At 32.8% G+C, this 24,560-nt stretch overlaps 1 protein-coding gene, 1 long non-coding RNA gene and 1 other non-coding gene across 3 annotated transcripts; 2 read left to right on the top strand and 1 right to left on the bottom strand.

Annotated features, from left to right (window-relative positions):
• The first annotated feature begins 1,399 nt into the window (after positions 1-1,399).
• Positions 1,400-23,483, top strand: LOC121250033. The gene is made up of 3 exons (XR_005937695.1): positions 1,400-1,409; positions 9,270-9,276; positions 22,079-23,483. It is a non-coding gene; the product is annotated as an uncharacterized LOC121250033 (long non-coding RNA).
• On the bottom strand, positions 6,106-6,931 carry LOC121249910 (calmodulin-like protein 30). Its single transcript, XM_041148769.1, has one exon. It carries the CDS (start codon positions 6,819-6,821, stop codon positions 6,258-6,260), a length of 564 nt encoding a protein of 187 aa, XP_041004703.1. The 5' UTR covers positions 6,822-6,931; the 3' UTR covers positions 6,106-6,257.
• Positions 21,948-22,084, top strand: LOC121243440. The gene has a single exon (XR_005936140.1). It is a non-coding gene; the product is annotated as a small nucleolar RNA Z247 (small nucleolar RNA).
• Positions 23,484-24,560: the final 1,077 nt, after the last annotated feature.

The following is a 24,560-nucleotide window of genomic DNA, read 5'->3' as shown; positions in this document are numbered from 1 at the left end:
CGGAGATGAATTCACCCCTTTAATTAGATTGGAAGCTTTTGATCTTGTGGGAGAGTAGGTTTTCAAAAAGAGACTTAAATTTGATGAAGCCAGCTAAAACATCAAATTTAAGCTTAAGGGGAAAGAGCCATGCGAATCTTGAGTAATCATCTATGAAGATTACATAATATTGAAATCCTTCAACATGTTTTATAAGCAAAGACCAAACATCAAGATGTATTAGGTCAAGAGGAGAAGATAGAACTTTTAGTAAAAAGTAATCTCTTATTCTTACATAATTGACAAGCTTCACATAGATGAGGAGAGCCTACAGTATTGACTGGTAATTGAAATTCTTAGACTATATGATTAACAATATCCTTAGAAGGATGCCCGAGCTAGTGTGCCAAGTGGGAAGGGAGGTTTTGACACCAAGAAAAGTTGTAGGTGGCTGGGCTTTACTGATGAACAATTGTTTGAGATGCATGGGATACAATCCATCTTCACTCTTGCCTTGCCTTGTAAAAGGATTCTCAGTATGTGGTTGTCCTTCACAAAGTAATTATCAACAGTGAGTATAAAATGAAAATGGTTATCAGTACTAAATTTTTGAATAGACAACAAATTATCTTCAGCTTGTGGACAATGAAGTATGTTATATAAGTGCAACAAAGAACCATTAGTGAGGAGAGAAGTTTAACCAATACTAGAAATGGGTAGACTTGACCCATTCCTAACATAAACCGCCTCAATACCATAAAATGGTTGGTTGAGTAAGTGATTTTCAAGCTGAGAAGTTATGTGATTATTGGCTGCACTATCTTTAAACCAAGGTTGATCATGATCTTCATTGGAGGCAGCATTGGTTTAGGCAATCAATGCAGCTAGTAGGGAGGGTGGATGGCGCCCTTGGTCGGAAAAGCCTATTAGGTGATAACAATCTAAGACTTGGCAAGGAACTCTATTTTGTGGAATAAAAACAGTAGTATTTTTAGACCTAGAGTTCTGGTTGGTGGTATTGGAAGAGGGTCGATTTGCTAATGTCGAAGATAAAAGTTCTTGAAAGAGGTTTGAGTTTTGTTCTTGCGAGGAGGAAATGATTTTCCTGGTTTGTTGGAGAACATAGCAAGAGAGTTTGAGTCAAGAAGCAGAGATTGATTGTGGGATTCTAGTAAAGTTGAGAAGTTCTAATTGAAAGGATTCAAAACTCATTGGATGGTCTCGGGTGGCCAAAGAGAAGTACTTTGAATCAGAAGAAATTGAAGTGGGCATGGCTCATTGCCATCGATAATGCCCACCAAGTCATAGGTACGCGATATAGAAAGGGATTGGGACAACCATAGAAGATAATTGTGTTGATCAAGTTTGATTGAGATAAATTGAGTAATGTTTGGAATAACAAACAAATAATAATCTTCCATAAATCAAAGGTATCAATCACCGGGCTGCTGATACCATGTAAAAAAGCAAGAAATGGTCAAAAATATTGTTATTTTCATTTACAAGAGATGTACACTTAAATACAAAAAAGAAGAGAAATTATAGCCTAAAATTTAGAGATTGCATCATAAAGGATGAATCTATACAGCACTTGATAACATAAATATGAAAACATAAGAGTACATCATGTTAATTTCTCAGTAACTGTAGGATTAGTGAGCTAGTCTTTAATTTTCTTATATGTGGCTTGATTCTTGCATAAATGCAGAGATGTTGATGAGCTGAAACTATCTGAAAAGTTCTTGTTAACAATCAATGTCTCACAATTTGAGGACAAAGAATTATCTCAAGCTTTTAAATATATATATATATATATATATATCTCTTAAATTATGTTTTTGATGGAGCAGGGTCACATTGTGGGCATCCTAAGCCTTGAACTGTTATTGGAGTAGCCTATTTTTTCTTAACAAGTCATTAATCTGACTAGTGCCTTGCTAGAAGCACGACGATGATCAATCCAATTAGTCATGATCAATGATAATGGAGTAAAAACTAGTGCTTGTTCTTACTCTTTTTTTTTTTTCCTGATTAGACTTCTTTAATTATTTTGCGCTTTGCATATGATAATTAATTACAATGTGAAACCTTATGAGATCACGTTCAACAAGTATATAAATAATTTGAATCATTGAGATTTAGATTGGGACTTTCTACAATTTTCTATCTACAAACACTTTCTGTAATCAGGCAAAGATAGGTACGATATGTTGAGTACCTTACAATATTTAATATTAGATCATCTATATTGCCTAACTAAGAACGACATTAAATATCGTGCAATCCACATATTGTCAATTTCACAGCAATTGTAGAAAGTAATTGCGAGCAGATAATTGTAGTGGATCTTTGTCCTTGGTCGGGCTTTTTCACACCAAACGTTAATCCGGGCCGGGTTTTTTCCGGCCCGGTCTAGAACCTAGGTTGCCAAAACCCATACTTGCCCGGTCCTGGTAAGGGTTTGAAACCCGTACCCTGGTCTTTTTGACTTGGAATTTAGCTTTAAGATTATTTTCTACTCCTCTTGCCAGTATAAATAGAACCATAGATATTCGACAACTTTAAAGAAAAAGCTGGCTAGGTAGATCAAATTAGATAAATATATAAACCAAACCAAACCAAACCCAACCCACAACCACAACACCCACCCACCCAGTTTTGCTAAATTTCAATCTTCCTTTTCTTAAAGCAATCACAATAACCTCATCTCAGACTCTCCTATGTATCTCATGGGCAACACCTTGTTAGAAGCTCTCAACAACTGTGTGGAAGGGTCCGGCCAAAAGTTCTTGGTCCTCACCCATGGCTTCGATATCGACCAGTCCGTCTGGAAAGGCATTCTCCCTTCCTTCACCCCTTACTACCGCGTCATTCTCTACGACCTCGTCTGTGCCAGCAGTGTCTATTCTGATTACTTTGATTTTTGCAGCTATACCACACTTGACTCCAACGTCGATGACTTAATCAATATCCCCGATGCTCTCAAAGTCTATTAGGTTCAACTCTGAATCCAGATTCATTTGTGTTCTAGCCCTGGTTTGAAACCCGGGTTCTGGTAAACCTAGGTTCCCAAGCCGGAACCCGGATGAACAGTCTTACTTGAGATTCATATGGACATTACGAAATATTGGGTCTTTTTTTAATAAGCTCCAAGCCTTTCTGATGGACACAAATGTGGACCAAGTCTTAAAGATCCTTTGCAAGTTTAAGATGGGGCAATCACAAAATCAAGAGCTAGAAAGTGCAAGGAAGAAATACAAAGATTTGTGCAATCCACTTTGGACGAGTCTAGTAAGAGCCGAATATTCTAGATGGGCTTGAGTGAAGGAGACCCAGTGATCATCCACATGATACAAGCTATGAAAGAGTACAACATAAATTAGGGCATATTATTATGTTTATGTGGTTGAAGGCCTTGGATTTGTTTATTTTATTTAAATGATTTATTTTATTAGTTATAAGAATTAGTTTAGAATAATCGGGCTTGAGGATGCTTGGCCTATATATGTTTTATTTTTTTGAACTAGGACTTCAAGAGTTACTATAGTCGCGTTACTATAGCTGCGATACTATTCATCCAGGGGCATTTTGGGTAAAAGTGACCTTGTTTTGGCCTAGGGTTAATTGAGGTTTAGGTATTTAAATTCCTTGTAGCCGTCCAACACAAGCTTTAGACAATATTGAATTTTCATTGTGAGTTGTGTTTACTGCTCTTGTTCTTGATTGAATTTTTGAACTTATCAAAGGTAAATCACAACATTTGTGGCATTCCTCCTTGTAATTTGGATTCTTGAGACAGGTTATTCAACGGATCTAGATTTTAATATAATCTAGATTCTTGAAACGAGTTCTCAACAAGTCTAGATTCTTCATCCATTGACTTGATTTTTGACTTTCTTGGGTAAGTTTTCAAATTGATTGTGGGTTCAAGATATTCCATTCCCATGAGTTCATATCATTCCTTTCTTTGCTATATACGTTTCAAATTCGGCGCTTATACAGTATATCCTTGGAAAGTGTTCTTGCCTCTATCAGTGGATCAAGTACTCCCGTGTCCCTTAATTATGGGCCATGAATTTCTCTCTTGAGTAATGAAAATAGTATTTTGAGCGGTTAATATTGTATTTTACCTCTTTATACAAAGAGAAAATATTAGGAAAAGATTGTTTAGTTAGCTAAGTGTAACCTAAAACTTGTAATTATCACTTTAATTCAATTAGTATGTCCTTATATATGCTTTTTTTTTTTTAATTATGGAAATAGACTTTATTTCATTCAATGAAACCGAAGTTACAGCTGTGACTTAACAATACAAGAAAAAAACCCAGACTGCAAGCCAAACTACACATCTACTCTGGAGCATCCCCGCACAAAAATTTCTTTGTAATGAATATTGTCCTAACTTCTATAAACTCTCTCCTAACAAACATTCTGGTTTGTCTAAGAGAAAAGCGTTTTGTAAAACAAAACTAAACGATCCATCTCTAAAAAAAGAGAAGTACTATCACTCTCCGTCCTCCCAATGAGGAGTATTATCACCTTGTCTCCTCTCAAAGGAAGAACGAGACTCTGCTATTACGGATATCAATTCTAATAGCCTATCTCTTTTTATTTTTACGTACAAACAAAAAAAACAAAAAAAAACATAGAGCGAGGAAAAACACTGGACAAGGGATTGTCTAATGGGCCCAACCAGTGTTGCTAAGCATATTGAGAAGATACAATGGGATTTTCTTTAGATTCCTTTTTTCTACCTCTCCCTCCCTTTGATGCGCACGCGGCCAACCCTCTCTTTCTCGATTTCACTCCCAAGCAGCCCAGCGCCGCCGCAGCCAGCCCACTCCGACGACATCACCCACTTCCTTTGCCGGCCACCTCCCTTTCCACCAGCCACCGGAGCCTTCCTCTTTCTCCCTTCTCCCCGAGTAGCACCTCCCTCTCACGGGTTCTCCCTATCTCGGCCCAGAACCACCGCCCCCAGCCGTGCATTGCTGCCCACGAGCATGCCAGACCTCCTCCCCTTGGCCATGGCGTCCCCCACTAGCCACCGCCTAGCCCAGCCGAGCCTCCCTCTCCCTTTCTCCAGTTCAAAACCCACAGCGCCGCCATGCTTCTTGCACCATGCTGTCCACCACTGCATAGGCAGCCCACCAAATCCAGTCCGACGAGCGTCTTGGTCTTGACGATAGCAAACTGAACCGACGCATGCCTTGAGCAACGATGCATAATTTTAATCATCACGGGCATGTCTTCTATGTGTAATAATTAAAAAATGGAAATGTACATCATGGCTCTATCCATGCATCTTGGGTGACCACATGCTACAGAAAAAAGAAAAGTATGTACTGGACAACATAATAATTACAAAGAGTATGTATTAATACAATATATAAATGTGTTACAATGAGAGTATATATAGATGTCATATGACAAATTCAATTAGTAAGAGGCAACATGAGTGTCTTTGGCTTTTGGTCCTACACATGAATGCTTTCATCAATTTTATATTGTCAAAGCACACAACTGATGGATACCATGTCTTGCAGTACACACTAATTCTTACCATGAAATTAATACATTTTTCAACCTTTTAAATAATACAAAATTAGTTTTGTATTGTGAACTTCAAATTATCAAAACTTATAAATGATGCAACATTTACACCCTTCGAGTTCGTTAGCCCAAATCACTCATCTTTTCACCTACTTTTCATCCATTCTAAGTCATAATTGGGAGAGGCTCTACATTGTGCAATATGTAATTTTTAATATTTTATAATGACGCACATTATAAAATGTGATCTAATTAGAGGGTGAGAAGCTGTATATTTTTCCCTTTTCTTATTTCTACTATTGGTTCATAAGAATAAGAAACTTCGAAAAATATTGATAATCTAATAACTACTGATTATTCATTATTTAAATGAAGAAATCAAACTATTTCCCTTGTATTCTAGAAACTTGAATCCTATCATGTTCTTAAGACAAAACCTACTAGCTAGCTATATATATATATGCTTATCCAAGTCCATTAATAAACACATCACAAATCGAAGTTTCAAAATATACATATATATATATGTATATACATATATATATACATGAACAAGGAAATTAAGCACAATAATAGAAATTAATGGATCCCATGCACATACATAAGCTTTTTTATTTTCTTACTTGATCATCTCATTTCAATTATTCCTGTTCAGATTATGGAAAGCTAATATTACATCCACACAAGTTCAAGTACTAGAAGACTAGAGTTCAAAGTGAAAACATTCATGGCCGTTTCTTGACGCCTGCCATCATGCTCATAAATTCATTTATGTCAACAAAACCATCCCCATCGGTGTCTACTGCTTTCACCATTTTCCGGCAAGCCTGCAGGCTGCAAACCTCTCCTAACTTTTTCAGAATCTGCAACAATTCCTCCGCACTTATTCTACCATCTCCATCCAAATCATACACCCGAAAAGCACTTTGAATGTCAGATGCATTTACCCCACCTCCAATGTTCATGAATATCTCCGTGAACTCCTTGAAATCAATGAACCCATCTCCATCAGAATCGATCATCTGAAATTCCTTAGCCATCTCAGTTTCAGGAACAGTTCCTCCATCCAGTAGTACCCTTTGTGCTAACTTGAATTCCTCCTTCGAGAGTTTCCCATCTTTGTTGGAGTCAAATTTATCGAACACCCGTCTCATCTCCTCCACATTTAGCTGTAAACACGTCGACGTGTTTGAGCATTGTCTCTCCTTGGAGATGCTCGACTGGGCTTGCTTTGCTGAGGGCTTGATTGAAATTCCATACTGGAAATTGAGAAAGCTCAAGTTCGACATTCTTTAATGGTGCTGCAAGTTGCAGTACTGTTGCTATTTGCGCGTATAAACATGTATATGTAGGCTTCACATTCGTGGTTTCATCTTTCAAAAAAGATCAATTAAGTTTAAGCTAGAACTTAATTAGAATTATTCTCTTTCTCGTTCTAATCTTAAAGAAGTGGACAATCATGAAACACTAATTTGCCTATTCCTTTCGACAGTCACTTTCAAGCAACTTGAAAAAAATTCGATTCCAAGCCTAAGAAGCTCATCACATGGAGATAAGGTATAAAGTTTGTGTAGAGAAAAAGGAATTCTCTCTCTAAAAAGTTGGAATGCGTTTCATTGATTCTCCTCCCAAATTCCATTTGCTTAAAATATATACGTGCGTTTGATCATCACGTCTGGAATATATAAAGCAGAAGTACTTTATATATGCTACGTTAAAGAGGGATAGAAATTGAAGGAAGTTGATTATACATGTAGAAGGAAATTACTACTTAATACTCTTAAGTTTATGAGTTTTGTTACACATAAGCTGGTTATATATACGTTAACAGAATCACTTACAGTGAGACCTAATATTATAGAGTTAGTCAACATACAGTCTCCATTTGAAGACAATTCATATAAATTCATGCAGTTATATTTAAAAAAAATTAAAATTACAGTAATATTATTTTTAAAATGATGTTTTTTTTTCCTTTTACCTCTATTCATCAATGAGACTGCACACGCAATCTTATACTTAAGACTGTAAATACAATTTCTCAATATTATAACCTTTAAAAAAATTAAATCATCAATCTTTTTTTAGCATAGTTGATGTAGAAAGATTCCACATCTACGGTGTGTTCATGGGTGTGTAAAAAATAAGGCTTATAAATAAATTTTCATTAAATTTATTGCATTCTATCACAAGATCTGATCCTGTCGTTAAAATTATTTAAGGCCTTATAATTATAAGATCAAAGTATCATGAATATCTATAAGCTAAAACTACTAAATAATTGCACAAAAATGCAATCACCATTGCTCAACATTTGCATTTCTTCTTCTTCGATGTCTTCTTGATCTTTTCAACAATATCTTAAGCAACTTAGCTAGCTAAGGACATGATAATTTGCACGTGAATGCACTTTCTTAATTCACTCCCTCTAGCTGCATGCTTTAATCTCGACCTCAACTAATTTTGTCGGATTCAACTAATTCTCCGACTCTCCCACCACTGCAGAAAGACTCGATTAATCTCATTTTATCAGACGACAGTTATTATATATACGTATCAACAGTTTAGAATTCAGTTTGGGCAATGTGAATAAATAAATCCTTATCATGATATTGTAACCAGTAATTCTATAACTCGTAGCTCTATATACAAGCAAAAAAGACAAGACAAAACGTACAGTACTGCAGATGAAAAATAGAAAAAATAAGAACAAAAGTTGTACTTATATATATATATATATATATATAGGAGTTATAATCGACTAGAAATATAATTTAAGAGGTGCCCGATATAATTCTAATTAAATAAGATCTAAAATAAATAAAACTTGAGTTAATTCATTATTGATTCTATTAGTTTAAGATATAACTTCCACGTACACCACTATATGCCAGAGTTTGATTTGCAAATAAAAGAAAGAATTAAAAATCAAATCATGTAGTGTGAATGATATGTATATCACAACAGCTCGCAAATTGAATTTAAGAAACCTAACCATATATCGTTTTAGAAGAATTACAAAATCCTTGGGGCTTCTTGTAGACCCCTCTTGGATTCGTCCACGGCCACGTTGGTCGCCGCATGCAAAAACCGACATAATAACTTTATAAGTGATATAATTATTAAGATTCGAAAGGAGTTGGATAATCAGGAGGTATATATATGAGTCGTGTTATCCATAAGCCTCACATCTTGCACACTCATTTAAAAGCATGTCATTTTATTTTTTTTTATCCTATTTTTCTTACAAACATGTCTAGAATCATTTTTATCACGTAAATAAAAAAATAAAATGATATGTTTTTAAGTAGGTGTGCAGAGTATGAGGTTTATGTTTAGAATTTTTCATATATATATATATATATATACTAGTAAAGGGCAAACACGTGCATTGCACGTGTGCCCAATTGCATAAATATAAAAAATATTTTTAAAAATAAGAATTTTCTGTAAAAATATGTAATAATAAAAAAATAGATTAATATATATAATTATGAAATGTAATAGTTTTATCTATATTTTAAGATTTTCTCATTGGTCATAAAAAATATTGAATATACTATCTACAGAATATCCATGAATGCATATCCAAAAGCAACTATTGGAGTTGATGTGCTATCATCATACGTTTCTAAATAAACTTGATATCTAATAACAGTAAATAACGTATTATTTATTAATATTAACAATTAATATATTCTAATTATAATGTAAAAATTTTGAACTCCAAATATGAGAAAAAATGTTTACCTTCATAGTGAAGTCTCTATTTTTTTGCAACTGTAACAAAAAACATTCTTATTTTTTTCATATTCAGTTGTTAGCTATCAAAGTAGCTGAATGGGTTTTGTTCCTAGTCTTTGCCGTGCCTATTCACACCAGAGTTTGATATGTTGGTTGAATGAATAGCCATATACATTTTAGATGTAAAGTGCATTTTGAAGTGTATGATATGCCTATATAGCTATTCATTTAGTCAACTTGTTGAACTTTGGTATGAATAGGCATGGCGAAAATCAGGAGCAAAACCCATTCAATTGTTTTGATACCTAGGTTGGGATGCTTGACGATTATAAAAGTCGGTCATATACATCTCAAAGTTGTGACTTAGTTCTTGTAAGTTATTGTATTATAGTTGTAAACATTATACAAATCATGTGTATAATATGTATTGTAAAAAATAAAAAAATTCTAAAAATATAGACATAAATCTGTCAATTTATAGTTAAAATTTTAATGTTATGGTTATCAAGTAACCAATCTGAATCCTAAGTTGAATTATGAGATGTTAATATTATTTTTTCGTGAGATGTGGAGATTTATTTGTTTTTGATATATTATATGTCTATTGTCTTAAACCGAAACCTTAGATGTTTGAAGTCTGGGATGTTAATATAATTTCTTTTTGAGATGTGGAGAGTTATTTGTTTGGGACACATATGTCTATTGTCTTAAACCTTTTGTGACATATTTAAATTCGAATTTTGATATGCTTGAAATCTGAAATGTTAATATTATTTCTATGTGAGATGAGAAGATTTATTTTTTTGTGACATATATGCTATGGTCTTAAATTTGAAATCTTAGATGTTTTGAGATAATAACAAATGTAATGAGTAAAATAACAGATCTACAGATTTACAAAAACACAAGAAAAATCAAAATTGTTCCAAAAAAAAAAAAACTAACTGTAACAAACAATCAACATTCTAAATTTAACAACATGCACTATTCTAAAGTTACAACACAATTCAGAAATTAATATCCTTCATCTCTATTTCATCCCAACCAACCTCCAATCTCCATATCGTTTCATCAGTTGTCATTTGTTATGGCAAATAACTGACGTTGCATGGATTTAACAGACAAATCTAAGAATTAAACAATAATATATTAGACATACAAATATGGCAAATGAATAAACAAAATAAATATTAAATAATAAATATAAAAAACATACTTTAAATAAAAGCCATAAAAAAAACAAGAGTACTAGAAAGTAAAGTAGAGGACAAACAAAAGTACATTGCTAAGTGCTAACTAATTTAATTATACACAAATAATTTTATACAGTTTATATTAAATGAACCAAATGAGATAGTATATCTTAAAATAAAACAAATATATTAAAAGAAATTAATATGATGAGAAAAAGAAATATTCATACAACAAGAATACAATGTGAACAATTTATTTTGACTACAGGTGCATTTATATAAATTAAAAAAAATGAATAACATTTTCTTAAATGACGTAGAAGAGAATATACCAGAAAGTAGACAAGGAGTAAAAGAACAGTTGAAATAGAGGAAATTGACAACAACCGGAACAAGGAACAGTTAAGTAAGAACAAAAGCAGCAAATCTGTAAAAAAAATACATTAGAAAATATTAGATTTATATTAATAAAATATATATTTTTACTTTATGAAGATTTATAATTATATTAATAAAACTATTATTGTTAAACCCATAGAGGCAGTGAAAACGGCACCGTTCGAAAGTATTATAAAAGCAGCAAACTATTATACAAAACGGAACCGTTATGAGCACAAAGCCGCCCAACTCACCCCATCCCAATTCAAAAATGGTATTGTTTTCATTAAGAGGAAACCCTAATTCTACATCCACCACTATAAATACATCCTTATCCAAGTCTGCCTCCATTTCGTCCATTCCAGAGTGTTCTTCCCATCTAACTCTCTCCCTTTCTTTCTTTTTCTCACATTTCTTCTTCTCCTTCTCTCACCTCTTCCCTTTCCGTCTAATCTCTCTCTCACAGCTCGTCTCTCTTGTTCTTGCGTCTCTCTCTCTCTGTTTCTTTCTTTTTCTCATCTTTGTATTCTCCTTTCTCTCGCCTCTTCCCTTTCCGTCTAATCTCTCTCTCACAGCTCCTCTCTCTTGTTCTTGCCAATCACTACATCTCTCTCAACAGAGAAACAAAAATCACCACCTTTGTTTTTCGAAATCCTAAGAATCTGAAGCTCCATCTTTCAGATCAAAGGAATTTTTTTTTTTTTTTGGTTCTTTTGTTTAATGTGCGTTGTTTTGATCTTTTTTTTCTTTCTTTGTGGTGGTTTGTTTATTTTGCATAAATATTGTTTTTGTGAACGCACAGATCTGAGATTTTTTTTCTCACATTTCGAGTTTTTTCTATTTTCTTGTTTTTTTTTGTGCCATGGGTTGTTGTGGCGAATATTTTGTGCAAAAGCATTTGTTGTTACGAATGCTTATACAGATCTCTAGATATCTAAAAATTGCCACCTCTGTCTTCCTTTTTAATTTCTGATTTTTCCCAAGTTTCTATTTCAAAACTCTACTAATTTGAAGCTCCATCTTTCAAATTCTTGTTTTTTTTTTTTAATAATTTTGTTCTTTCGCTTGATGTGTGCTGGTTTGTTCTTCTTGGTCTGTTTTGTCTCTTTTTCTGTGGTCATTGCTTTATTTAGTATAAATAGTTTTTTCTCAACCGACGCAAATTTCAGATTCTATCTTCTTATTTTTATTTTGGTTGCAAGTCTATTTTTTTTTAAATGCATAAAGATCTCTAGATCTGTTCTTCGAATCTCTTGCTACGATCGTTTTTTTGTTTGGTAGGTATTTTTTTTCTCAATAGATATAATAATGTATTCCTTGGATTTTTTTTTTTTTTTTGGCTATTTTGTTTTATTTGTGTTTTGGGTTGCAGTGGTGCTTTTTTTCGTTGAAGAGCTTTCTTTTCCAGATCCCTACAAATCTGTAGATCTGTTCTACTTGTTTAAAAATGTTAATATTTCCTTATTTTCTTTTTATATATTTTTTAGTAGTTGTTTTTTTAACAACTATCGTTTTCATCTTATTTTGGGTTGCAGTGATGATTTCTTTCGTTGAAGACCCTTTTGTCGTTAATATTTCCTTAATATTTCTTTAACTTGCATATGTAGCAACTATTTGATAAATGGTTTGTAGTTTGCATTTTAGGGATGGTCATATGTAGTTTTATTCTTTTAGTTTGTAGTCTATAGTTTTTTAAGTTGCATGTGTAGCAACTATCTCATAAACACTTCATGGTTTGCATTTTAGCATCTGTCTAGATGAGAATTTTATTTTATAAGTTTTAAAGATGACCATATAAAGTTTTATTCTTCTAGTTTGTAGTCTGTAAGTTTTTAATGTGCATGTGTAGCAACTATCTGATAAACATTATACGGTTTGTATTTTAGGTAGTTTGCAGCTTGTAACTTTTTAATTTGGAAGTTTGTGGTTTGGATTTTAACACATCTGTTTAGATGAGAACTTTATTTTATACATTTTAAGTAATTATTCATCTGTTTATAAATTAATGAGTGCTATATATAAACAGAGTGAGTGTGTCTATATATATTATATAACATTTCATCTATATATTCCATAAAAAAAATGACCCACTCTGTTTACAGATGTTGTTTTTGTTTTTTGTAGCTGTAATTTCTAGTTTTTACATTATTATTTGTACGTAGAATTTTTTTTTACTTGCAATTTCTACTTTCTTTGTCACGTAAATGTCTACTATGTTATGAATTTACGTTATAATTTTAGATTGTAAGTATTGGGTCTGAAATAATCCAAGCTAATTTTTTTTTTTTTTTAGTTTGAAATTTAATTACATGTGTGCTATTTCATTAAAGCATAGAAAAGTTCACAGTCAACTGAGCACAAATACAAACTGAAAGATACCTACTTGATTTCGAAATTCACAACTAAATTTAGATTTGTTATTCCAAATATTAATGTAACTTTTTATTGTTGTTCTTTCGTTTTGACGATTTTTTTTATTTATTTCTAACAATTAATTATTACATATAAATAAATAACTGAAAAAATAGTTAGAAATATTTAGTTCAGAATAATGAACATAAAAGAAGGGAATAATGAATATACGAAGACTTACTTGTGAAACTGAAAAACTAAGAGGTAAATTTAAAACCCAGAGCGGAGAAACAGATTTGTGAGCAACATTGTAATGGGAGGAGTCTATTTATAGTAAATAACCAAGCGGCAAACGGTGAAAACAACGAACAGGAAAAAAAATCAGAATATGATAAGAGTAAAACTGTAGCAAATAAAGAAGATGAATTTGATTTCTATTCATAGCAGAAAGTAGTGGAAGCGGTGGAAAACACTAAAAGCAAAAATCACAATCTAGAAAAAAAAAAAAAAAAAAGAACTGTTAAAATTAAGAGGAAAAAATTATTCTCATACGAAGCGTTGGAAGCGGTGGGAAGATGAGAGAAGAAAAATTCAGAAGAAAAAAATCCAGATGGAAGAGGTTGCAAGATAAGAGGAAAAAAGAAACAGTGGGAAGACGGGAGGGAAAAAATCCAGAATCTTACAGAAGCTAAGCGAAAGATTTGGAGGGCCAAAAAAAAAGGATAAAATTGTAAAAATGGAAACATAATAAAAAAGAAATCTCGGATAGAAAGGGGAAATAAATATAAAAGTAAGGGCAAAAATGAAAATATATTAATAGGTGACTGTAGAAGCCAATGATAGAAGGGGAAGACAAATAGAAAAGTAAAGGTAATCCTAGCAACAAAGCATGACACGGCAGCAATTGAAGGACATCAACGGAAAAAGAATAGGAAAAATGGGTAAAATTGAAAGAAATAGTGGACGATATCTACCTGCTTATTGGCACTTATTATATATAAGATATATACAGTGACGTTATTTACAAGTTTGGTGTGTACGTAACACACCAGTACTTATTATATATATCAAGGACTTGATAATATCTTTCTATATAATAAGCGCCACAGGCCTACAGGTGTTTATCCACCCTTTTTTTCTATTTTTACCCCTGCTACTGTGATTAAATTTCTGTATTATCTGCCTCTTGTTTTGAAATTTTGGAGTAATGCTACTCATCATCCTAATTTCTATCATCCTCCCATCATCCTATGATGTGGCATTAGGTGATTGGAAATTATTTATTACATTTTATTTGTAAACCTATTATCTAATGCCACATTATGGGATGATGGGAGGATGATGGAAGTTGAGATGATGAATAGATTTTTTCTATTTGTAAACTTATTTCTTTTCTAAAAGAAAAAATCTACACAACTTCTTAGTTCTTACTATTCACACAACTTTTACATACTATAATTTTTTAATTTTTATTTTTTTTATTTTATTAAATATTTAATATATGAATAATAAATAGAAGAATTAAATTAATTTAAAAAGAATAAATTAAAAAAAATTAAAAATTTTAAAAAATGTGATGTGTGGAGATTGAATAATTGCTCTTTCCAAAATAGCCTCTCTTTTTTTTTAATTCCATATTTGCCCTTTGCTTTTGTTACCGTGTTTCTCGAATTTTTAGGTTTTGTTGTTATCAGATTCATATTATTATTATTGTTTTTTTTAGTCTTTCACCGCTTGCCAATTATCTTTTATAATATCCCTATGTAGATTATGTTTACCGCTTGCCGCTTCGTATAAAAGCCTCCTCAAGAGTTGGTTTTACACTGTCCGCAAATCTACTTCCTTGCTCCTCAGTTCGAAATCGTCCTCTTTGCTCTTCAGTTCTCCAGCTCTTTCGGTATGATTTCTTATGTTCATTGATGTCAATTAAATATTTTTGATAATTTCTTCTATCATATATCTACATGCATGGAGTAGTTAATTCTAAAAAAATAAATAAATAATTTATTACTATAAAATAATTTTGGATAATTGGATAAAAAAGATCGAAAGGAAACAAGGACAAAACAATGAACATGAATATTTCGATTTAGAAAAATAAATTTAATAGAAAAGAGATGAGGGAATCTGATCAACTTGTACAAAAAAAAAAAAAAAATCAACTATAAAGAAAGAAAATAAACCCCAAACAGAATAAGATAATCAAACTTCTTACAGCTCAAATCTTCCATATAGTGTTAGGCCATGCAAAAAAAAATTATGCTTCATATCGACTAACATAAACCATAGGAAATGTATATGTAACTAAAATAACACTAGAATCCAATATAGAAAATGGGGAACAATAAATAAAAAATTTTATTTAAAAAATTATAACTGAGCGGGAAATAGAGAAACATGCATGTTGAAACAAACAAGAAATAATAAAACTCAATATACAGCAACAACGAAAAAAAATAAAAACCTGATATCTGCAAAAAAATATCTTCACTGAGAGGAAATGCAACACAGAGAGCAAATCGCATTAATATAAATGCGCATCTAAGAGCATTTTCATTAGTTTAGCTAAATTTATTTTCAAAATTTAGTCAATATCATACTTTTTTATATTTTTTTATTCCATTTAAATTCAATCTCCACATTGGATTAGCCATTTACTCTCTATATAATAATAAAATATTATTAATTTACTAATTTTTTTATTTAATTTATTTGTATCACATTTTATAATTCTACCAAATTAATATTAATAATAAGTATATTCTAATTAAATTAAATTTATATTTATTACATTTATTAAATATTTAATTAAATTGGAGATTACATTTATATTTATTATATTTTGTAATCAAGAAATTTGGTTCGATTTATTACATTTATTTGTATCACATTGGAGAATCACTGTAGCAGAAATCTAAAATTTTATAAAGATGTTCAATCCAATGTGGTGGTTTAATTTTGGCACATATTGGCTCAAGTTTAGCTATCATTGAACTTTGACCAAGCCAATGAAGATGTTCTAAAGCAGATAAGGAAAAAAAACCAAACAACATGAACTGAAAGAGTTAAAAAAAAGATGATATTTACTGAGATCCGTAAGAACTCAAGAATATTTGTTCATTCGTCTACACGGTAAAGAAGGAAAAGAGGAAATAAAATAATAATATTCAGATGTATTAAAAAAAAAAATACGAAAGGACAAGAACATTACTCAAAGAAAAATAAGAAATAAAGAACAATGGAAAAAATATATATTAAAAGAAGAAACAACAATGTTCGGATCTAAACAATAGCTATTCAAATCTATGAAGATCTTTTAAGGAGTCTACGGGAAAAACAATTTATTATGAAGAAAAAAATGAATTAAAAAAATATTTCATAATTGGTCAGATCTGTAAGAGATAATGAAGATTTATTCTTTACTCTACACGGGAAAAATTAAACGACCAATAAGAAGAGAAAGGTTAAAAAAATTGCATTGAAATCTACTCAGATCTATAAAGAATGAACACGATTTCTTCATTCACTTACCCGGGAAAAAAAAAAATATCCACGTCTACGAAAAAAATAAGCAACCCGATAGGAAAGCACAACATTAGTGAAAGAAAGAAACAATAAAGATCAACCGGAAAGATAAATAAAAAATAAAAAATAAAATAAAACTAAGCACACTGAGATATGAACACGATCTTTTCAAATATATCAATATCTGTTCGAATCTACAAGGGAAGAAAACCAACAACCGAAATAAAAGGTTTTTTAAAAAAATGTATATTAACTCAGATCTGTAGGAAATGTGTTCATTTCCCTGCAGATCCCCAATGGAAGAAAAAACAAACAAAAGAGAAAAAGAACAGAGAAAAGGAGACTGAAAGAAAAAGAAAAAATAATGATCAATTGAAAAGAAAAAAAAAAGTTAACAACGCTGACATCTAACACGATCTCTCAAAATATATGAAGATTTGTTCGGATCTAGAGAGAAAAAAAAAAAGCAACAAAAATAAAAGGAATTAAAAAATTGTGCAAGAACTCGGATCTATAGGAAATGAAACATGCGTTAATTTCCTACAGATCAGCGATAGAAGAGAAAAATAAGAAAACAAACAAATAATAGACAAGACCAGAAATGAGAGAACAAGAAGAAGAGTCAAGTCAGCGTGTCGTGATGAAGAAGGTGAGATGGCCACGCTGTTGGTGTTGGTGGGACTGAGAGGAGGAAGAGATGGTGATGTGTGGAGTGATGGTGAGCGTAGGAGAGAGAGAGAGAGAGAGTAGAAAAAGAGAGAAAGAGAGAGGACGGGAAGGAGCTTCTGAAAGGGTGAGCGTATAAGACGGTGAGAAAGAGAGAGAAGGGGAAGGGGCTTTCGGAAGATGTGTGTTAGGGGAGAGGTGGAAAAGGACAATGATACACAACTTAACATTAAAATATTCAAATGTTTTACTTGATTTAAAATTTCTGTATTTACAACAGTTTAATTTAAAATTTAATATAATAATAATTTATTTTTATGGTTAGTTGTAAATAAATTGTAGTATATTGTTCTTATATAATTTTCCTTGTGGGTTAGGGCGGCGAGAAACAAAGAATTGGGAGTGGTTTGGATTCAAATATGAGTTGAGATGAGTTAAGATGGTTTGTAAATAGAAAAATAAAAGTTGAATTATTTATTATATTTTGTGTGGAAATTTGATAAAGTTGTTTTAGAATTTGAAAAAATGAAATTATTTATTATATTTTGTATGAAAATTTAAGAAAATTGTAATGATAAGATGAGATGGTTTGAGATGAGTTGATGTGAGTTTTGAATTCAAACAAAGAATGATAGATATTTTAGAGGGAAAGGAATAGTTAGGGTTTTCTGATTTAATTAAAGGGTGTCGTTGGGAGGAATGGGTGGGCTATATTATTGTGCTTTTTCTTCCTCTATAGACTAAAGATATTTAAAAAAAAGTCTTTAAGAAAATTAAAATCTGAAAAAAAAAAATAATGTTATACAACATTTAATATTTTTTTAAATATATATTGTCTTTTTATTTCATTAATCAATTTCATTTAATGATTTCTTTACATGTACAATTTCGAAAAGTGATTTTTTTTAATTCTGAATAATTTTATTTTTTTAATAACAAATCTTATATTGATAGCAAGTTTCATATGTTGAAATTTTAATATTATTTCTAGAATATTAAATTTTATATTAGTAATAAATCTAATATTTACGACACTATAATATTGTTATTAATAACACTATTAGTAAGAACTCTGATTTCTTACAGTATTTTATTCTGTTTAAATTTAGATTATATAAATATTGAATTTATTTATGATATATGTTATTATTGTTAATATGTTAATATAGTGTTAATTAACAACTATGACTATATAATTATTGTCTCTATTTTCGTAATGTGTTCTTCCTACAAACATGTTGTCCTTGTCTTTATTCTATTCTTTGTCATTCTGTCTTTTTTTTATGTCTTCTATTTCGACAGTTGCTTTATTTGTCATCTACCTTCTACTTTTAGGTATGTTGTCTCATTTTTTCTATAAAAAATACTTATTCTATTTATTTTTTTAGCAATGTTTTTTTTTTTTTTTTTGATAATAAGGGATCACATTTCATTCATAAAAGAGGACATACAACTTTGACTTAAACAAGTCAGTTACATACGTCAATAGCTCCCTAGCACACTTTCGTGGTTGACATGATCTAGTCCAGACGATAGAACTCTAAACACCTAAGTCTAAGAGATCCGTCGTGTATATCTCTGTTCCCAACAGAGTAAACAGTAACCAAGTGATAAAATCCATATCCCGACTACGCGAAGTAGGGTGCACCAACCCCATACACCGCCTAAACGGAGAGGGGAGGTCCGAAGGGACAAAATTTTTGGATTTTTTTTTTATTTTTATAGGACACGAAAATTACAAAAGAAAACAACTGTAACAACAGAAAAAGACAAAGCTCGAAGCGGCTACGGAGGCGCGTGCAGTACACACGCCACCCTGGGAAAAAACCGACGACCGATCTAGGAGGTTCCAGACTCACAGACCCCAGCGACGCCGCACGTGGCGCTTGCAGAGGGCCTCCTGGAGGCACGAGGAAGCCACTCGCCGAACGCCTCTGATTGTTTTGGTCGCGCGTGCGAGCAACTCGCCGCTCTGTTTGGCGCCGCCTTCAGTAATCTTGAAGATCGGCGGCTGGGCAATGCCATGGAGAGCCGGGTGCTGATCTATAGTCGCCGGAAGTACCAAATCCGCAATTCTCCCTTATTTAGTTCGCAAAACACAAAATCAAAATTGGAGCTCTACACAGAGGGGACGGGGGTGGGAAGAGAAGGAGGGAGGGGGGAGGAGCTGAAGCTCCCACCCCTCGAGCCAGAACAGTAACGAGAGCCTTGAGGGAGACGGGTCTTTAGCAATGTTATTATACATTATATTTGTCTTTCTTTTACTACTTTGAATATATTTATAATAATTCAAACAATAACAAATTAATAAAATGCATATCTATTAAATTTTTGTTACTATATCACCAATGCCTTTGTGATACAACTAGATCCAAGACATCAAAGAGAAGCATATGAGTATCATTGGATATTAAATTCAAAAACCATCATTGCGGATATCGAAGATTGGGAAACAGGGCTTAAACTTCCAGAATACAATATTATCGCTTTAAATGAACTTGACGTGTACAAAGACATAGATGCCAAAATACGTAATTACTATATAAATATATGTATCTCTTTATATAGTTATCTTTCATTAGAAACAAAAAAATAACTTTGTAAATTAGATATTCTGGGAATTGCAATTCATATGAACCCGCTAAAGGAAGGGAATAGCAACTAGGGGAAAACATTAGTTCAAGACACACATTATTGATCCAAGGTATGAACATATATCTACTTCCATTTATCAAGTTTTTAATTTAATCTCTTGTAATACTATTATTATTATAATTTTATTTCTGTTTATAATTTTGACAGCCTAAAAGTGTTGCATTTGATGATGTGGAATTTTTTGCTCGTGATGAATACCAAGAAATTTCTAAGCTTATTCTAGCAAAACCAATCATTCTGGGAACATGAATCAGAGTTTCTTCTTATAATGGTAGTTACCGTTAAATTTAACATTCTTATCGATTAGACATTATATATTTGTATATTTATTCGTATATATTTATAATGTAGGCCTATCTCTATCATCAAGACCGACCAGTGTCTTCACCATCAAACTTCTTCTTCGATTTGTTGTTGCATTGCGTACATGGTAACAACTTATCTAAAAAAAACTGATTTCATTTCTTATTTAAACAGAATGTAAATTTCATATTAGTTTCATATAACATATTACCATATACGTCAAACATATATTATGTCCTGTTTTAATACTTTACTTTCATTGTCAATCCAAACTCTTTGTGCAACACAAAACAACGGATTACTTGAATAAATAATTGGAAACAATTTCAATATGCCAAGTGGATTAGTTTCAACCAATTCTGTCGACCCAATAGCAAAGATCTCCAAAATTGCAAAAGCCGTCAAATCTGCATCACCAATGACGGTAAAATTTTATTCTTTAATATCATATCTCTTATTTCTATCTAAAATCGTTTTACGAGGTATCTGTGTGTAGTTATAAATAGGTTTGTAGAAATGTTTGTATTATAGTTATCAATAGTTTGCAGAATATAATATATATGATATATGTTGTAAACATGGAGAAATTTCTAAAAATATAGACAAAATTCTGTCTGTTTATAGTTAAATATTTAAGATATAACAAAACTCATGAACTGGGCCGACTTTTAATACATTTAATGTGAGCTAACATGGCCGACTTTCACATCAATACCATGTTTGGTACATTAATAAATTAATAGATTCATCCTAAACAAAAAAGAAAAAAAAATAGTTTCATTTTCGTTTTCATGATGTCTAGATCTCACTTCGCAGGATTAATAAAGTTTGATCACGGAACTTAACTATATGAAATTTCAATAGGAAATTGATCACCTTTAAAAACATAACCTAGCTATTCCATATATAAGAGTCCTCTCATTAGTTGTGCCCTCATACATCCCGAAGTTTTCAAGTTAGTGAGAAAACAATATGTATGCATGCTCAATGTCAAAACACTATGTGATAAGGCTGACCAAGGATCGGATAAGGATAAAGCTCAACAACAAACATATAAAGATCAAGCTGATAAAAACAACCTGATAAAATTCAAGCTTCCTAAATCTTAGCTTCCTAAATCTAACGTGATTGTATTTGTATAGTTTAATGCTTATCAATACTCTGTATTCTACTCTATAAATATAATACAAATACTCTCTCTCATTTAAGGAGAGTTTCCAAAACAATATACTATTATGGAAGGCTCAAATAATCTCATACTTTCGTGGTCAGCAACTCTTTGGCTATCTTGTTGGTTATGTATCTACCCCTGCAGTTTTCCTGCCCAATCATACCTACCATACTTGGTGTCAACAAGACTAACTCATTCTCGGCACTCTTCTCTCTTCTCTATCTGAAAATATTCTCTATCAAGTCCACACTCATACTACTTCACATGCCCTTTGGACTGCTCTCGAAAAAATCTTTACGTCACATTCTCGTGCTTAGATTGTTCACTCTTATTTACAACATGCCACAACCAAGAAAGGTGATCTCTCCATGGATGATTATTTTCACAAAATCAAAGGGTTTGTTGACCTTCTCGCTGTTGCTGGACAACCTCTTCAAGAGCATGAGGGCATCCCATATCTTCTTGCAGGTCTTAGTCCTGATTATGATTCTTTTGTCACCTCTGTTACAACCAGAGTTGATCTACTATCCTTAGATGAGATTTATGACCACCTCTTTAGTGATGCAAAAGGGTCGGAGTCAGATGATGCTGAGTTTTCAGATTGCATGTTGATCTTATTGAAATACATTGAGGTGGTAGATCAGCGCAAAGATGACAGGAAATTGTGATCTTTCCTTGATTGGGGCAGTTTTGGGCACGTTTAGGTATTTTGGCCATAACTTTGGCTACGGGTATCAGAATCACGCATATAATCCCAATTCGGAAAGCTCTTTTTGGTGCGCACATCGTGGGCACCCAGCTATGCTCGGTGTGCATCATTTTTTAGGTCAAATTCCACTATTTTTCCTCTGAATTCCTATTTTTAGTTATTTTTACACTTTATGGTAATATTTCATTTATGGTTTAAGAAGTGATTCTGAACTCAATCTGAGCCAAATTTTTTACAGATTACTTCTTTTATTACATGTTTATTTTTTGTGTGAATATTGGAGTTTTGCTATTTTTGGTAAAATTTCTGATATGGTCGATTTTCAACTATTACAGCCCGACTTGTGTGTTGATTTCATCATTCTTGGATATTGATAATTTTGAATTGAACATCAGAGTCATTCTCTCTAAATTTTTTGGGCGATTCTTTTGTCTTCCTTCCCTGTGAATTATCTGTTAAAACTAACCTGCAAAATAATCAATATTCTATCCTGCGTCACTTAGCCATGAACTTCGTCTAGAAAAGCATTCCTCTCCAGTGGATCTTTCTCAACCCTCAGCCAATATTGTTGCTCGTTCTAGTATGTCTTCTCGCCAAGGACATTAGTCCTCTTCTCGGTTCAACTCCTCCTTTAGAGGAAGAGGACTTGGGTTTGGCCGATCTTCCTAGAATCTTAGTGGGACATCCTTTGGTAAAAAGCCCATATGTCAAGTCTGCCATCGCACCAGCCATACTGCACTTTGATGCTATCACAGGTTTGATCTCACTTATCAAGCTGATAGTGATGCAAACCCATCTGCTCTTCTGGCAACTCTTCAGCCATCTCAGGCAATTGGTATCCCAACACTAGAGCCATCAACCATATCACCTCAGACCTCAGTAATCTCTCACTTAGTGCTGAATTTTGTTGTGATAAGAATGTGTTTTTTGAGTTTCACTATTCTCATTTTCTTGTCAAGGATCAAGCCACAAGCAAACTACTCCTTCGCGATTCGAGTATTAGTGGTCTCTACCTCTTTTCTTCCTCTCTTCAAATCTCCAAGAATAAAGCTGCCTTCCTCAGTGTCAATACATCTTTACAAAATTCGCATTCAAGATTGGGGCACCCTTCCTTGCATCTAGTTCATCACATTATCTCCAAGTGCAATTTACCTCTATCATCTGTCAAAGCTACTGCTCAGTGTCCAGCTCGTTGTGCATCTAAAAGTCATCAACTTCCCTTCTCATATCAATATCTCATTTGAATAAACCTTTAGATTTAATTTATTCTAATGTATGAGGAATTATTCTTATGTATGGGGTCCTTCCCCTATTTGTTCTTTCAATGGCAATAATATTACATCTCCTTTGTGGATGATTTTAGTCAAATTACATAGCTATTTCCTTTAGCTTCTAAATCTCATGCTTATGCTATCTTTGTGAAATTTTAGCTTCATGTTGAGCGTCTTCTCAACTCAAAAAGAAAGTCCATAAAAACTTATTGGGGCGTCGAGTATCGTCGCCTCCATCAACTTCTTGAATCTCAAGGAATTACATATAAGGTCAGTTGTCCTCATACTCACCAGCAAAACAGTGTTGTCAAACGCAAGCACCACCACTTGGTTGAGAGTGGACTTGCCCTCTTATCACATGCTAGTGTTCCACATCTCTTTTGAGATGAAGCCTTCACCACTGCCTGTTATCTCATTAATCGACTTCCTACTACAATTTTAAGAAATACACAACCATATCAACGCTTATTTCACCAGTTACCAGATTATTCTTTTCTCAAAGTGTTTGGCTACAATTGTTGGCCTCATCTTTGCCCATTTAACTCCCACAAAATTGAATTTCAGTCTCGCTGCTGCATTTTCCTTGGGTATAGTCTTCATCACCATGGGTGTGTGCTTTGATCCTACCAATAAAAAATTCTATAGTTCACGAGATGTTGTCTTCGATGAGTCTTCTTTTCCTTTTCAATCTGTCTCCTTCGATACTCACTCTGTTTTGCAAGATTCCACACCTGTCTCATTACCTCTGCAGATGCCTCATCCTAGATCTGGTTCTTCTTCACTTTTGAGAGAACTACTGAGCTGAACTCTCCACCTATTGCACCACAAATAGTTCACGATGCTCTGCCCCTCCACTCTCTGGAAAACTCACCAGCAGACCATCATCCAATCATCCCAACTGCTCGGGTTCATCCCATGTGAACCTGTTCTTAGAATCACATACACAAGCCCAAACAATTCCATGATGGCTCCATCCGCTATCCCCTACCTCATCCCCTTCTCACCACCTGCCTACCTGAGCATCAGGAACTAACATCTTTTACCACTGCATTTAAATCTCC

Source organism: Juglans microcarpa x Juglans regia, chromosome 1D (genome assembly GCF_004785595.1).
Source record: "Juglans microcarpa x Juglans regia isolate MS1-56 chromosome 1D, Jm3101_v1.0, whole genome shotgun sequence".
In the NCBI taxonomy this organism is placed as follows: domain Eukaryota; kingdom Viridiplantae; phylum Streptophyta; class Magnoliopsida; order Fagales; family Juglandaceae; genus Juglans; species Juglans microcarpa x Juglans regia.
Note: the sequence above shows the minus strand (reverse complement) of the source record. Positions and strands in the feature narration are given on the sequence as shown.